At 47.7% G+C, this 11,818-nt stretch overlaps 2 protein-coding genes across 11 annotated transcripts in view; one reads left to right on the plus strand and one right to left on the minus strand.

The window, feature by feature from the left end:
• The window catches only part of Nabp2 (nucleic acid binding protein 2), a 10,906-nt gene extending 2,110 nt beyond the window's left edge, over positions 1-8,796 (minus strand). The window contains exons 1-6 of one of the 6 annotated variants that reach the window (XM_031350275.1): positions 8,515-8,787; positions 6,474-6,575; positions 5,934-6,072; positions 5,771-5,842; positions 5,535-5,616; positions 5,378-5,441 (exon numbers count right to left, since the gene is read on the minus strand). In XM_031350275.1, the coding sequence (XP_031206135.1) occupies positions 5,378-5,441; positions 5,535-5,616; positions 5,771-5,842; positions 5,934-6,072; positions 6,474-6,575; positions 8,515-8,629 (574 nt within the window). In that variant the 5' untranslated portion in view covers positions 8,630-8,787. Of the gene's footprint in view, positions 1-5,377; positions 5,442-5,534; positions 5,617-5,770; positions 5,843-5,933; positions 6,073-6,311; positions 6,449-6,473; positions 6,576-6,719; positions 6,891-6,963; positions 7,084-8,514 lie in introns of those variants that run through there. The other 5 variants (XM_031350277.1, XM_031350279.1, XM_031350278.1 and 2 more) reach the window with 5 other exon arrangements.
• A 63-nt stretch (positions 8,797-8,859) lies between these two features.
• The window catches only part of Rnf41 (ring finger protein 41), a 29,957-nt gene continuing 26,998 nt past the window's right edge, over positions 8,860-11,818 (plus strand). For 3 of the 5 annotated variants that reach the window (XM_031350270.1, XM_031350271.1, XM_031350272.1), the window contains exon 1: positions 8,860-9,042. The gene's annotated coding sequence lies outside the window, so the exon portion shown is untranslated. The remainder of the gene's footprint in view (positions 9,043-11,818) is intronic. The other 2 variants (XM_031350269.1, XM_031350273.1) reach the window with 1 other exon arrangement.

Raw genomic sequence — 11,818 nt, forward strand, 5'->3', positions numbered from 1 at the left:
ACATAGAAAAACCTGTCTCGGAAAAAAAAAAAGCTGGGGGCTAAGGATCATACTGAGGGCTGAGTGGCGGTTAGGTCTAACCTTGACATGGCCTAGAATCACCTGGGACGAGGAAGGACTATCTGAGTGGGTGGGCCTGTGGGCTTGTCTATGGGGGACTGGAATTATGTGGAAGGACCCAGCACACTGTGTGGCATCACTCAGAGCAGAGAAACCGAGCTGAGCACAAGCAAGTGTGACTTCACTTTCTGTGCTCCTGACCGTGTTAATGCAGTGACCAGCTCTGTCCGCTACAGGGATGGACTGCATGTAACCCACAACTGTCAGTTAGGTGAACTCTTCCTCCCTTACATCGCTTGCTGTCAGGATAACTTGAGGCAGCAACAATGTAACCACAACACCCTCACATGGGCTGGCCAAATGGCTCCCCAGAACAGGGGTGCTTGCTGCCAAGCCTAATGGCTTGAATTCCATCCCTGAAACCCCTACGGTGGAAGGACTGACACCACAGACTGCCACTGTCCTTTGACTTCCACATGCCCACTGTGGCACATGAAAGCTCCCTCCCTGGGGGCTGGAGAGATGGCTCAGGACTGCTCTTCCGAGGTTCCTGAGTTCAAATCCCAGCAACCACATGGTGGCTCACAACCATTCATAACAAGATCTGATGCCCTCTTCTGGAGTGTCTGAAGACAGCTACAGTGTACTTACATATAATAAATGAATAAATCTTTTTTTAAAAAAAAAAGAGATTTATAAAGAAAGCTCCCTCCCAAATTAAATACATATAGAGAAAATATATACATAACAAAAGGATTTACAAAGCCAAAAAAAGAAAAAACAAAACAAAAAACCAAAATACCTCTCATTTCTATTAGCAGGTGACAAAGGGAGTAAACACTTGGCAAATGACTTTTAGGAGCACATGGTCTTAGGTGTACCTTTCCTTTTTTTCCTGTTTCTCTGTGTAGCCCTTGCTATACTGTAATGGAACTTGCTCTGTAGACCAGGCTAGCCTCAAACTCAGAGATCCGCCTGCCTCTGCCTTCTGAGCGCTGTGACTGAAGGTGGGTGCCACCCTGCCCAGCAGGTGTGTCTTTTCTTTGTTTTGTTTCTGAGGCAGGGCCTTGCTAGAGAGCAGTCTGGACTAGAACTCATTCTCTGGATTCCAGAATGCCTTCAGAACTTGCAACAACCCTCTTTGCCACTGCGGCTCAGGTGCTTGGCAGCAGCCATGCCTGGCTCTGGGTTGTACCTTATTAGAAATATTTTTGTAGCTAGACATGATGGCAACACACTCGTGGTCCAGCACTTGAAAGGTGGAGGTAGGAGAGCAGAGATGCTGGGCCAGGTTTGGCTACAGGTAAGTTTGAGGCCAGCCTTACATGAGACTGTCTCTTAAAAGTAAATAAAATAAAAATACAGTCATGGAAAAGTAGTATCCTATTTTATTCTCTCGTTTTCTTCTTCTATTTTTTTTATCCTGAGGACTGAACCAAAAGCCTTGGGTCTGAACCGCCTTCAGGTCCAACAGTCACATTTACCTCTCTCCCTTGCCCCTTTTGTCTTTCTTCCTCTCCCCTCCCTCTCCCTCCCTAACCCCCCCTTCCTCTCCCTTTCTGACCCCCTCCTTTTTCTATTCTTTGAGGCTAGCCCCCAACATGCAGTGACCCTCCCTCCTCAGCCTGTAAAGTATGAGGACTATAGGTGGAAGGCATCATACCCAGCATTAAGTCATTTTCCTTTTTTCTTTCTGTTTTTACACTTATTTTTATTTTATGTGTAAGAGTATTTTGCCTGTATATGTATGTATGGGCACCATATTGCCTGAAGAGGACATAAGAGGACCCTGGATCTCCTGGAACTGGAGTTATAGATTGTCATGAACTGCCATGAGAACCAACCCAGGTCTTCTATAAGAGCAGCCCACTGTTATTTATTTATTTATTTATTTATTTATTTATTTATTTATTTATTTATTTTTGTTTTATTCGAGACAGGGTTTCTCTGTGTAGCCCTGGCTGTCCTGGAACTCACTCTGTAGACCAGGCTGGCCTCAGAAATCTGCCTGCCTCTGCCTCCCAAGTGCTGGAATTAAAGGCGTGTGCCACCACCGCCTGGCGGCCTACTGTTCTTAACTGCCTTTTATGATGGAATTAAGTGGTATTCATTTTGATTATAATATTGGAGGTTTTCTACAAAGCCAGAAGCAGTAGGAGAAGTATGCAGTCATAGATCATATATAAGGGATTGTCTCCATTGGTGGCCCTGTTCACATATCTGATAAGAACTGTAATAAAGGGGCTGGAGAGATGGCTCACCAGTTAAGAGCACTGACTGCTCTTCTGAAGGTCATAAGTTCAAATCCCAGCAACCACATGGTGGCTCACAACCATCTGTAATGAGATCTGGTGCCCTCTTCTGGGGTGTCTGAAGACAGCTACAGTGTACTTACATATAATAAATAAATAAATAAACAATGTATTTACATATAATAAATAGATAAATAAAATTTAAAAAAAGAACTGTAATAAATGTATGTAATTAATGTATGTAATGTAATTATATATGAAGACCCAGAGCACTGTGGGTGGCTCATTCTGTTTCTTGTTTTGAGACAGGGCCTATTTATGTAGTCTTGACTGTCCTGGAACACACTAAACACACCAGACTGGCCTCAGAGACTCCCAGTGCTGGGACTAAAGGTGTGTGACTGTCACACACAGGTTGGGTGGCACATCACATTCTGAGTGGAGAAACTGGGAAGAACACAAGCACTCAGGCATGGAAGCAAGCATGCATTAACTCTGCTGGCGACTGTGGAGATGATGTGACCAGTGCTTTCAGTCAGCAATGGACAGAGGCCCTGAAAGACTTCTAGGGAGAGAATGGTGGCTCAATGGTCAGAAACACTGGCTGCTCTTCCAGCTGACCCACATTTGGCTCCCAGCACCTACACTGAAGTAACAACCACCTGCAACTCCAATTCCAGAGGATCTGCTACCCTCTCCTGGCTTCCTTGGGCACTGTATACATGTGGTAGAGTCATACATATAATGTAAAAATAGATAAAATCTTAGAGACACAGAGAGAGAGAGAGTCTACAACAAATCCAGAAACTTCCTACTGTCTACTTACTCTGCAGCTACAGCAGTCACAATGTAATGCAACACTAATATGTTTCTTTTTTTTCTTTTTCTTTCTTTCTTTTTTTTTTTTTTAATGTATATAAGCACACTGTACCTGTCTTCAGACACACCAGAAGAGGGCATCAGACCCCATTACAGATGGTTGTGAGCCACCATGTGGTAGCTGGGAATTGAACTCATGACCTCTGGAAGAGCAGCCAGTACTCTTAACCACTGAGCATCTCTCCAGCCCACTAATATGTTCCTTTTTCCTTTTCTTTTTTTTTGATTTTTCGAAACAGGGTTTCTCTGTGTAGCCTTGGCTGTCCGGGAACTCACTCTGTAGACCAGACTGGCCTCAGAAATCCACCTGCTTCTGCCTCCCAAGTGCTAGGATTAAAGGTGTGTTCCACCACTGCCCATCATGTTTCTTATGATGCCATGTAAATCAGCTTACAGAGCTGTGAGCATTAAAAAAGGCTATATATCCTTTTATAGATATATAAATTTATATATCAATTTATAATAAATGACCATGTGATCATATGTTACTAGCTTTTCTATTTACAATTCTTTCTTTTTTTTTCTGTTTTTTTCTTGCTTTTTTTTTTAAATTGAGGGAAAGTGTTCACAAAAAGTCTTTGGTAGTAGCCAAGGCTGACCTTGAACTGACTTTAGAGCCAAGGACAAAATTGAACTACTGATGCTTGTGAGGAACTTTTCCTGTTTTTCGAGACAGGGTTTCTGTGTATAAGCCTGGCTGTCCTGGAACTCACTCCATAGACCAAGCTGGCCTCAAACTCAGAATCCACCTGCCTCTGCCTCCCAAGTGCTGGGATTAAAGGAGTGCTCCACCACTGCCCAGCTTTTTTTTTTTAATTTTTTTTTTGGGACAAAGTTTTACTATGTATGTGGCCTAGAATTTGCTATGTGGACTGGGTTGGCCTCAAATTTACAGTGATTCTTCTGTCTCTACCACCCCAGTACTGGGATATGTACCTCTACACCCTGCTATACTATATTTGCTATTATTATTTCAGAAAAGGAAATCAAAATTTATTGTTGTTGTTGTTGTTTGTTTGAGACAAGGTCTAGCTTTAAATCTTAAACTAGATAGGAACTTGTGAGAATTCTTTCCCTTCATTTCCTCCCCAGTGCTGGGATTATGTCTGTAAAATTTAACCTAAATAACAATAAAATGATTTTTTAAAATGTAGCATATACATTTAAAAAATGTAGCATATTCCAGAACTAGTCAGGCCTAAGCAGGGGGATCTCCGTGAGTTTGTGATCAGTCTGGACAACATAGTGAGACCTTGTATCAAAAGAAAAGAAAGGGATAAAAAGAAATTAAAAAGAAAATATAGGGGCTGGAGAGATGGCTCACTGTTCTTCTGGAAGAGCAGTCGCTCTTCCAGAGGTCCTGAGTTCAGTTCCCAGCAACCACATGGTGGCTCACAACTATCTGTAATGGGATCTGATTCCCTTTTCTGGTGTGTCTGAAGAGAGTGACAGTGTACCCACCCAAACACACATAAAATAAATAAATAAATCTTAAAAAAAAAAAGAAAAATATAATAGAGATTATGCCACATAGCTTAAGAGTCAAGTGGGCCATCGCTTCTCAGCCTTTTGGCTAAGATCAAGTGTGTAGAATCAAGTAGGCCACACAATCGAGGTGTGTGTGTACCTACTCCTCAGACTATATTCCCATCACTTAGTGAGTTATGACTGCATATATATATATGTATATATACACACACACCTATATGTATGTGCAGTTATATATCACAAGGAATTTACAATGATATTTTAAATGTGGTACACGTGATCCCGTTTGCTCTTGAGAAACTACTCTCCTTTGTTTCTTGACTGGTGGTAAGGAAAGGAAAGAGTGCCTCAGGTCTTCACCACTGAGATTGCAGAAGGGGTGAATAATGAAGGAGAGCAGGGCAGTGGTGGTACACGCCTTTAATCCCAGCATTTGGGAGGCAGAGGCAGGCGGATTTCTGAGTTTGAGGCCAGTCTGGTCTACAGAGTGAGTTCCAGGATAGCCAGAGCTACACAGAGAAACCCTGTCTCTAAAAAACAAAAAACAAAACAAAGAGAAAAATGAAGGAGAGCTGGGTGGAGAGGGACATCCTGAGAGACGAGGCTCTTGTAAAAGGGATGAGGAAGACACATCTTTCCTGGCTGAGGAGAATGGAGGACCTGAAGGGGCCAGTGGAAGGAAAGAAATGGATTCCTACCTGGAGAGGCAGCAGGGGGTCCTGTGGTAGCTTGTGGGGCAGTAGGGCTGTTGTCATTCTGCACCTGAAGGCACACATGAGGTACTCAGACCCTCCTCAACATCATGCTGCCTGGCCTCATCCACCATTTTCTCTAACATCAGGCCCAGGGACTCACCGATTTGTTGGGGGCCTGCTGCGTGTTATACTCTGGATTGGGCTCGCTAAAGTTAGGAACTTCAGAATAAACCATACAGAATCTGCAAAGAAAAAGATGGAAGCCTTGGACTCCTCCATTGGGTCACAGACAAGTCCAGCCAGGAGATGTGGACTGCGCAGACTGTGCTGCTTCCATGTAAACCCTAACTTCCCCACTTCGGGTTCTTAGTGCTGATCTCAATTGCCGAGACTTACTCTCCAATCTTCTGCAGATCGCCCCCACGACCAGTGTATAGTGTTAGACAGCCTTTGAACACTGAAGCATACCTGTGGGGTGAAGCAGGACTCAGTCTTCAGAAAAGTCGTAGGAACTTTCAACCACACCCTGCCGTTGTTGCTGCTAGGAGCCCTGCCTTACCCTTTGGTGAGTCGGATAATGTCCCCAGGTTGGATAAGGTTGCCCACATCGTCCCACACTGAGATGTTGATGCTGCCCGTTTTGTCTGCCACTTTACAGGTCCGAACCTCGTGCCCGTCCTTTGTCTTGGTCACCCGGCCTTTAAGAGAAGAAATATATGAAAATGGAAATAAAGTCACACAGGTCGTGGTGACGGTGAGAGTCTGGGTATTGGCTGAGTGAGGTAAAGGAATAGACGCAAAGCCCACATCCCTCCTAGATGGCGGGTTATGCGTGGGTGTATGGGGCGGTAGTGGAGGATCCAGCACCATGGAGAGAGCCCCGAGTGGAAAAAAGGCCCGCGTGGCATCAGTTCATTTAGTTTTACCTATTTTATACCTGTCAGCAGCTCCCTATGCCAGCGGTCATTAGAATGAGCAGGGAGGGGGAGCCTCCTCCCTATCCAGGCAAGTTAAGAACGCAGGCGGTGGTCCCATGTGCTCCCACTCTCTATGCTCCTCCCCTTTTGCTCCCACGAGTCCACTGCGCAAGCATAGCCACCTGTCTCCAGTACAATGAAGATAAGGTTCAGATTCTTGAGCCCGGGCTTGATATCCTTCACGAAGGTCTCGGTCGTCATGCTTCCCAAGCCGTGGCACCCCGCTGGAAGCGGAAATGGGAGATGAAGGTTCAAGACTTGGAGCCTTTGCCCCCCATGCTCCTGCTTGGCCTACCCACCGCAGCGGGCGGGAACCTGGCAGCCTCGGTCCCCCTCTAACCCTTCTGAGAGGTTAGAAACGAACTTCCCTGGGGGCCTCGTACTTTAAGACCAGATCTTATAGATCTCTGGGTAAGATGTTCAGGGGCTGGAAGGCCCTCGGTCAGGATGTTTTCAGGCTCACGCTCCGAAGCGGGGAGGCTGAAAGAGACTCGGAGGGAACCCGGTGCAGCTCCACGGAACAGAATCTCACTCGGCAGATTTTCCTGAACCCTCATCCCCACAACCCAGAACTCGGTCCGTCGCCTCCCCCGTCCACAGCCCACCACCCACCCAGCCAGCAGGCCGGACTGTGCACACCGCCGAGCCACCCGCAGGGGGAGCCAGGGGGCTGGCTGCCGCCGGATGCTGCGGAGAGAAACGCGGGAGCGCGTACAGTCCCGGAAACGTCCCCTGACCTCCTTCAGCCAATAGAGTCCGATCTGCCGCCCAAAGCGCCCCACCTCCGGCCACCGCCCATCCAATCAGGTTCCGAGATTGTCTCGCCGTCAAGGGGGCCGCTTTAGGTTTTAAAGGAGCCTCGCAGAGTATTAGTTCCGTAGGGGAAAAGATGGGCGGACCACCAGGGGGCGCCTCAGATACTAAACTTCCCTTCCGCTCAAAGAATGCACTTCGGGCTCTTAAACATTTCATTTTCTGTTCAACTAGTGTCACAATGGAAAAAAGGTCCAAGGGCTCTGGAACGCAGCGGGCAAACGTTTTAATTCCAGCCTGTCTTCGCTTCTTTTCTCGGCAATCCTTTTTTTTTTTTTTTTTTTTTTTTTGGTTTTTCGAGACAGGATTTCTCTGTATAGCCCTGGCTGTCTGGAACTCAATCACTCTGCAGACCAGGCTGGCCTTGAACTCAGAAATCCACCTGCCTCTGACTCCCAAGTGCTGGGATTAAAGACGTGTGCCACCACCACCGGACACCTCGGCAATTCTTAAACATGACTCTGTTTTACACAGGAAAACTAGTTAGTTAAAAGCTAGTACCTTGGACATGGCAGGAACTTACGCATAATCTTTAATATACTAAACGGTTCGGCTTAGGGCTCTGGGACAAGCGGCATTTTCTCCATAGAAAGATAATAGGCAGACTCAGCCTCCTTTGAAAGACGTTGAACCCGGAACATAAAAAGCAAGTCTCAAGCAGGGTGGGCACTGGAGAGGCCAGAGGCAGGAGGATCTCTTGAGTTTAAGGCCAGCCTATCCTACACAGTGAATTCCAGGGCAGCCAGGGCAACAAAGAGAAACCCTGACTAGGGGAGGGGGAGAGGAAGCAAGTTTGACTTGGTTCACAAAGGTACATCCGATTCCTATTTCCTTATTTTATTGGATCTCAGAGACACCTAGAAGCTTTAGTTTCCTTGGGTACTTGTTAGATTTTCTCCAAAGGAAGCAATTAGCTCTGTATTCTCATGAATAAGGTAGTTACATATGTACTAATGTGAACTGCCCTTTTAAAAAGAGAATATCTATAACAAATACTATTTGACACCAGATTAGCCTAAGAGGTAATGTAATTGCATTCCTTGTCTTGCTTAACCGCTTTAAAATCCACCACCGACTCTCAGATTCTCTCCCACCCACATTCCCCCAACCACTGCGTTGCAGCCTTAAGACCTCAAATCCGTTAGTGTTTCGGGCACTCTGAGTTTTTGAAGAGCCATCATTAATACTACAAGAGTGTGTGGCTGGGAGGCGGACGACCCCTGGAGCACCCTAGATCAAAGCTCTGCGGTGAGACCCTGCGTCCCTCTCCAGCCTGCGGCCTCCTAAGCTAACAGCAGTATCCATCCCCATGACTGTGAGTCACAGGTCGGGAGGCTCCGGGATGCTGACCACAGCTCTGGAAACTGAAGGGCTGGGAGGACAGCAGGCCACGCAGTAGACCAGCTGCTCCGCGGCGACCTCGTCCCAGCGCTGCACCAGGTCTAGCACCCGAGTCGCGCACCATCCAGCACGAAGTGACTCTGCATGGCGGGACACCCAGAGTCGCCCGGGATCGCCACACCTGAAGAACATAGAGCCCTCCCTCCCAAAAGGCTACACAGTCCGTCCTTAAGAACTTCCGGCGCAGAGCGGAGGCCTCGCTAGCCCCCGCCTCTCTTAGGCTGCTCGCTGGCGCGTCCAGTCGCCACTGAGTTAAACAGAGAGGCGGGGCTTGGTGACGAGCTTCCGCCCCGTTGCGTAGCAGCGGTGGGCGTGGCTAAGGGCTAGCCGGAGACAGCGAGGAGTGGTCGGAACCTTCTTCCCCATCCTTGCCTTCCCCTTCCCCTACGGGGAAAGGCTGAGACCCGGCACCCGGGGTGCTACGCGGCCGCCGTGGCCTCAGCTGCAGTTCGGAGAAGCCAGGCCGCGTCCCAGGTGGTGCGTAATACGCCTGAGCGAGCGTCTAACCTGGGGGGCGGGAGGAGAGGGGGCGAGGTCCCCGTGGATTGGCGCCCGGGTCCGAGGTGCTGTGTGTTGGGAGGAAGGGTGGAGAGGAGGAGGAAAATGGAGGAAGGGAGCTCCGCTAGGAGGAGTCCAGTGGTGAGCTAGCTGGGGGCTCTTGAGCTTGGGAAGGTCCTCTGGAGTAGGGGAAGCCTTGGGAACTGCGGGAGTGGCCTTGGGCCAGTCTGAGGACCCGGGAGGAGCAGACTGCTGGGGTGGAGGGACAACATGGAGTTTAAATGGCAATGATTGACAGGCCTGGAGGCGAAGAAGGGAACGTTCTGGGGGCTAGCCTTGGCAGGGACCGCGGAACCCAAACCTCCGCCCTCCAAGCGCCATAGCTTGGCCTCCTTCCCATGCCTTGTCTTTGGCAGCCTTGTCTTTCTCTTTTATTCCTTCGCCGCTCCTCTCCCCTCCCACCCCTCCGTGGAGGACTCTTACATTCCTTACATCTTTGCCCCCGAATGATTTGCAGCCCCGCTCTCTGACACGCATGATCCATCCACTCATTTAAAGTCCACCGCAGCCTAGGAAGCAGGGAATATGTGGGGTAGAGAGAGGGGAGGGGTGCGGGGGATGGGGAAGAGAAAGACCTGAAAAAGCAGGATGAGGAGGATGTTGTGGATTGGCACACTAACTTCATTTCAACTGGTAGCAAATGTGGTGCTTACCAAGGCCACTGTTCTTGGGAGACTGACCTATGAGAATCTTGGCAGGTACTTCTTATACAATAGCTTTAACTAATAACAGGGCTGTTGGCTCCTAATATTCAAAAAAGAATGGGATTGGATAGTGCCAAGGGAAGGTGAGGAGTGCAGTAGGATTGTTATGCAGTGTCTTCAGTACACCTTGTGCCAGGGCCTACTTCCCAGTGATTGAAAAGAAGGAACAAGCATTTTCAAACATTTCCTCTGGTTCTCACTGTGAGTTTATTTAGCTATTCTGTTGCAACAACTAAAAAGAACAGTCTTACACATGTTCTCGGAGTTTATTATCTTATTTGGTTCTCAGGACAATAGGTTAGAGAAGGCAAGTGTCATCTTCTCTATTTGACAGTTACATAGCTTGTTTGAAGCTGTCCTGTCAGAGGGTGGCAGAGCTAGGACTGGAATCCAAGACCTCTCTCTTCTGATTCAATGCTTGGCTGACAACCCCTGGCCCATTTTCCTAAGGGTTAATTTCCCAGTAAAGGAAGCATTTTGGTTTTTGTGTTTGGAACTTGTCCCTAGGAGACCAAACATAGCCAATATAGTACCTGTTCCTGGAAGCTTTTTTGTTGTTGTTGTTGAGGTACAGGTGCATGTGGCAGATTGTTGGGAGATGGGGTGTTGTTCAAAGGCAGGAAGCATTCCTTCTGTGTTGTGTGGGGTAGGGAGGAACATCAGCCCTCTCTCCTCTCTAGACTACAGTGAAGAGGAATCCCAGGCTTTCCACCTTTCTCACTCACTGAGAGTACACACTGAACAAGCTGTAGTTGGTGAGAACGGTGAACTAGGAGCACATGTACTCAATTCAGGAGACCAAGTAGCGTTTGTGTTCTGCATGAAAGATCATCAAGTACTCTATCCTAACTTAGCCCTTGCACTATTGATACACACATGATAACGAGCCAGGGAGTTTAACTAGTTGCACTGTATATCTCTGACTCCGATTCTCAGGGCTGGAATGGCCTGTAGCCCCATTCTTTGCAGGCTGGAGCCTGGTCAGCCCAGTTTTACTGCTTTCTCGCCTACCAATTTGCCCACGTGGAACAACACTATCTCTACGTTTTTCCTCCTTCCCAGTTGTTTGAGAAAGGGTCCTGCCTGGTAGCCTCTCCTGACCCTGAGTTCACAGTGATCTTCCTGTCTCGGCCTCCTGGGTGTTGGGATTGCAGGCATGAGCTGCCTTACCTGATTTCTCTCTTCCTGTTTACGAGTAAACCCGTTTTCTAAGTCCCCACCCCTCTTCTCTCCTTTTTTAAAAGCCTTATTCCCTTCAGAGGTGCTTCAGTTTGTACCTATAGCAACATTATTGAGTGTTCTCTGTGTGGAAGCCTGGATGTTTTGGAGTTTTTCTTAGTTTTCGAGACAGGGTCTCTCTGTGTGCTCTAGGCTTATATCCTTGCCACGAATGATCGGAAGCCCTCCCTCTCACTGTCTTCTTACTGGTTCTAGTCCTGGCATTATAGGCATGCACTCTCAAGTACGGAGCTAAGGACTGAGTCCCAGAGCCGTGGAAGCCCCCTGCTGAACTGCATCCCCAGGCCAGCGTGGGGTTTGTTTGATCCAAAGTTTGGTATTTGGTATGTAGTCCAAGCTGGCCTTGTATTCAAATTCTCCTACTTCACCTACCGAGTGCTGGGATTGCAGGCCTGGGTTGCCCTCCCTGGCCTCTAGAATTGTTTTTACACGATATCATATAAATGAAATCTCAAAAACATTAAAGGATAGTACAGGGCGAGCATTATGGGTTTGTATTCTATATAGCCACTGATTTGGAATTTTTGGCATTGCTTGTAGTTACATGTGCTGAATAAAGAATATTCATACAGGGGCTGGAGAGATGGCTCAGAGGTTAAAAGCAGTGACTGACCTTCAGAGAACCAAGGACTCCATGCCACACACCCACAAGGCAGTTCACAACTGTCTATAACTCCAGTACCAGGGAATCCACTTCTGGCCTTCTCTGGCATCAGGCACATATATGCTCAGATATATATGCAGGCAGCACA

The sequence above is a fragment of the Mastomys coucha genome, unplaced genomic scaffold, assembly GCF_008632895.1.
Source record: "Mastomys coucha isolate ucsf_1 unplaced genomic scaffold, UCSF_Mcou_1 pScaffold4, whole genome shotgun sequence".
In the NCBI taxonomy this organism is placed as follows: domain Eukaryota; kingdom Metazoa; phylum Chordata; class Mammalia; order Rodentia; family Muridae; genus Mastomys; species Mastomys coucha.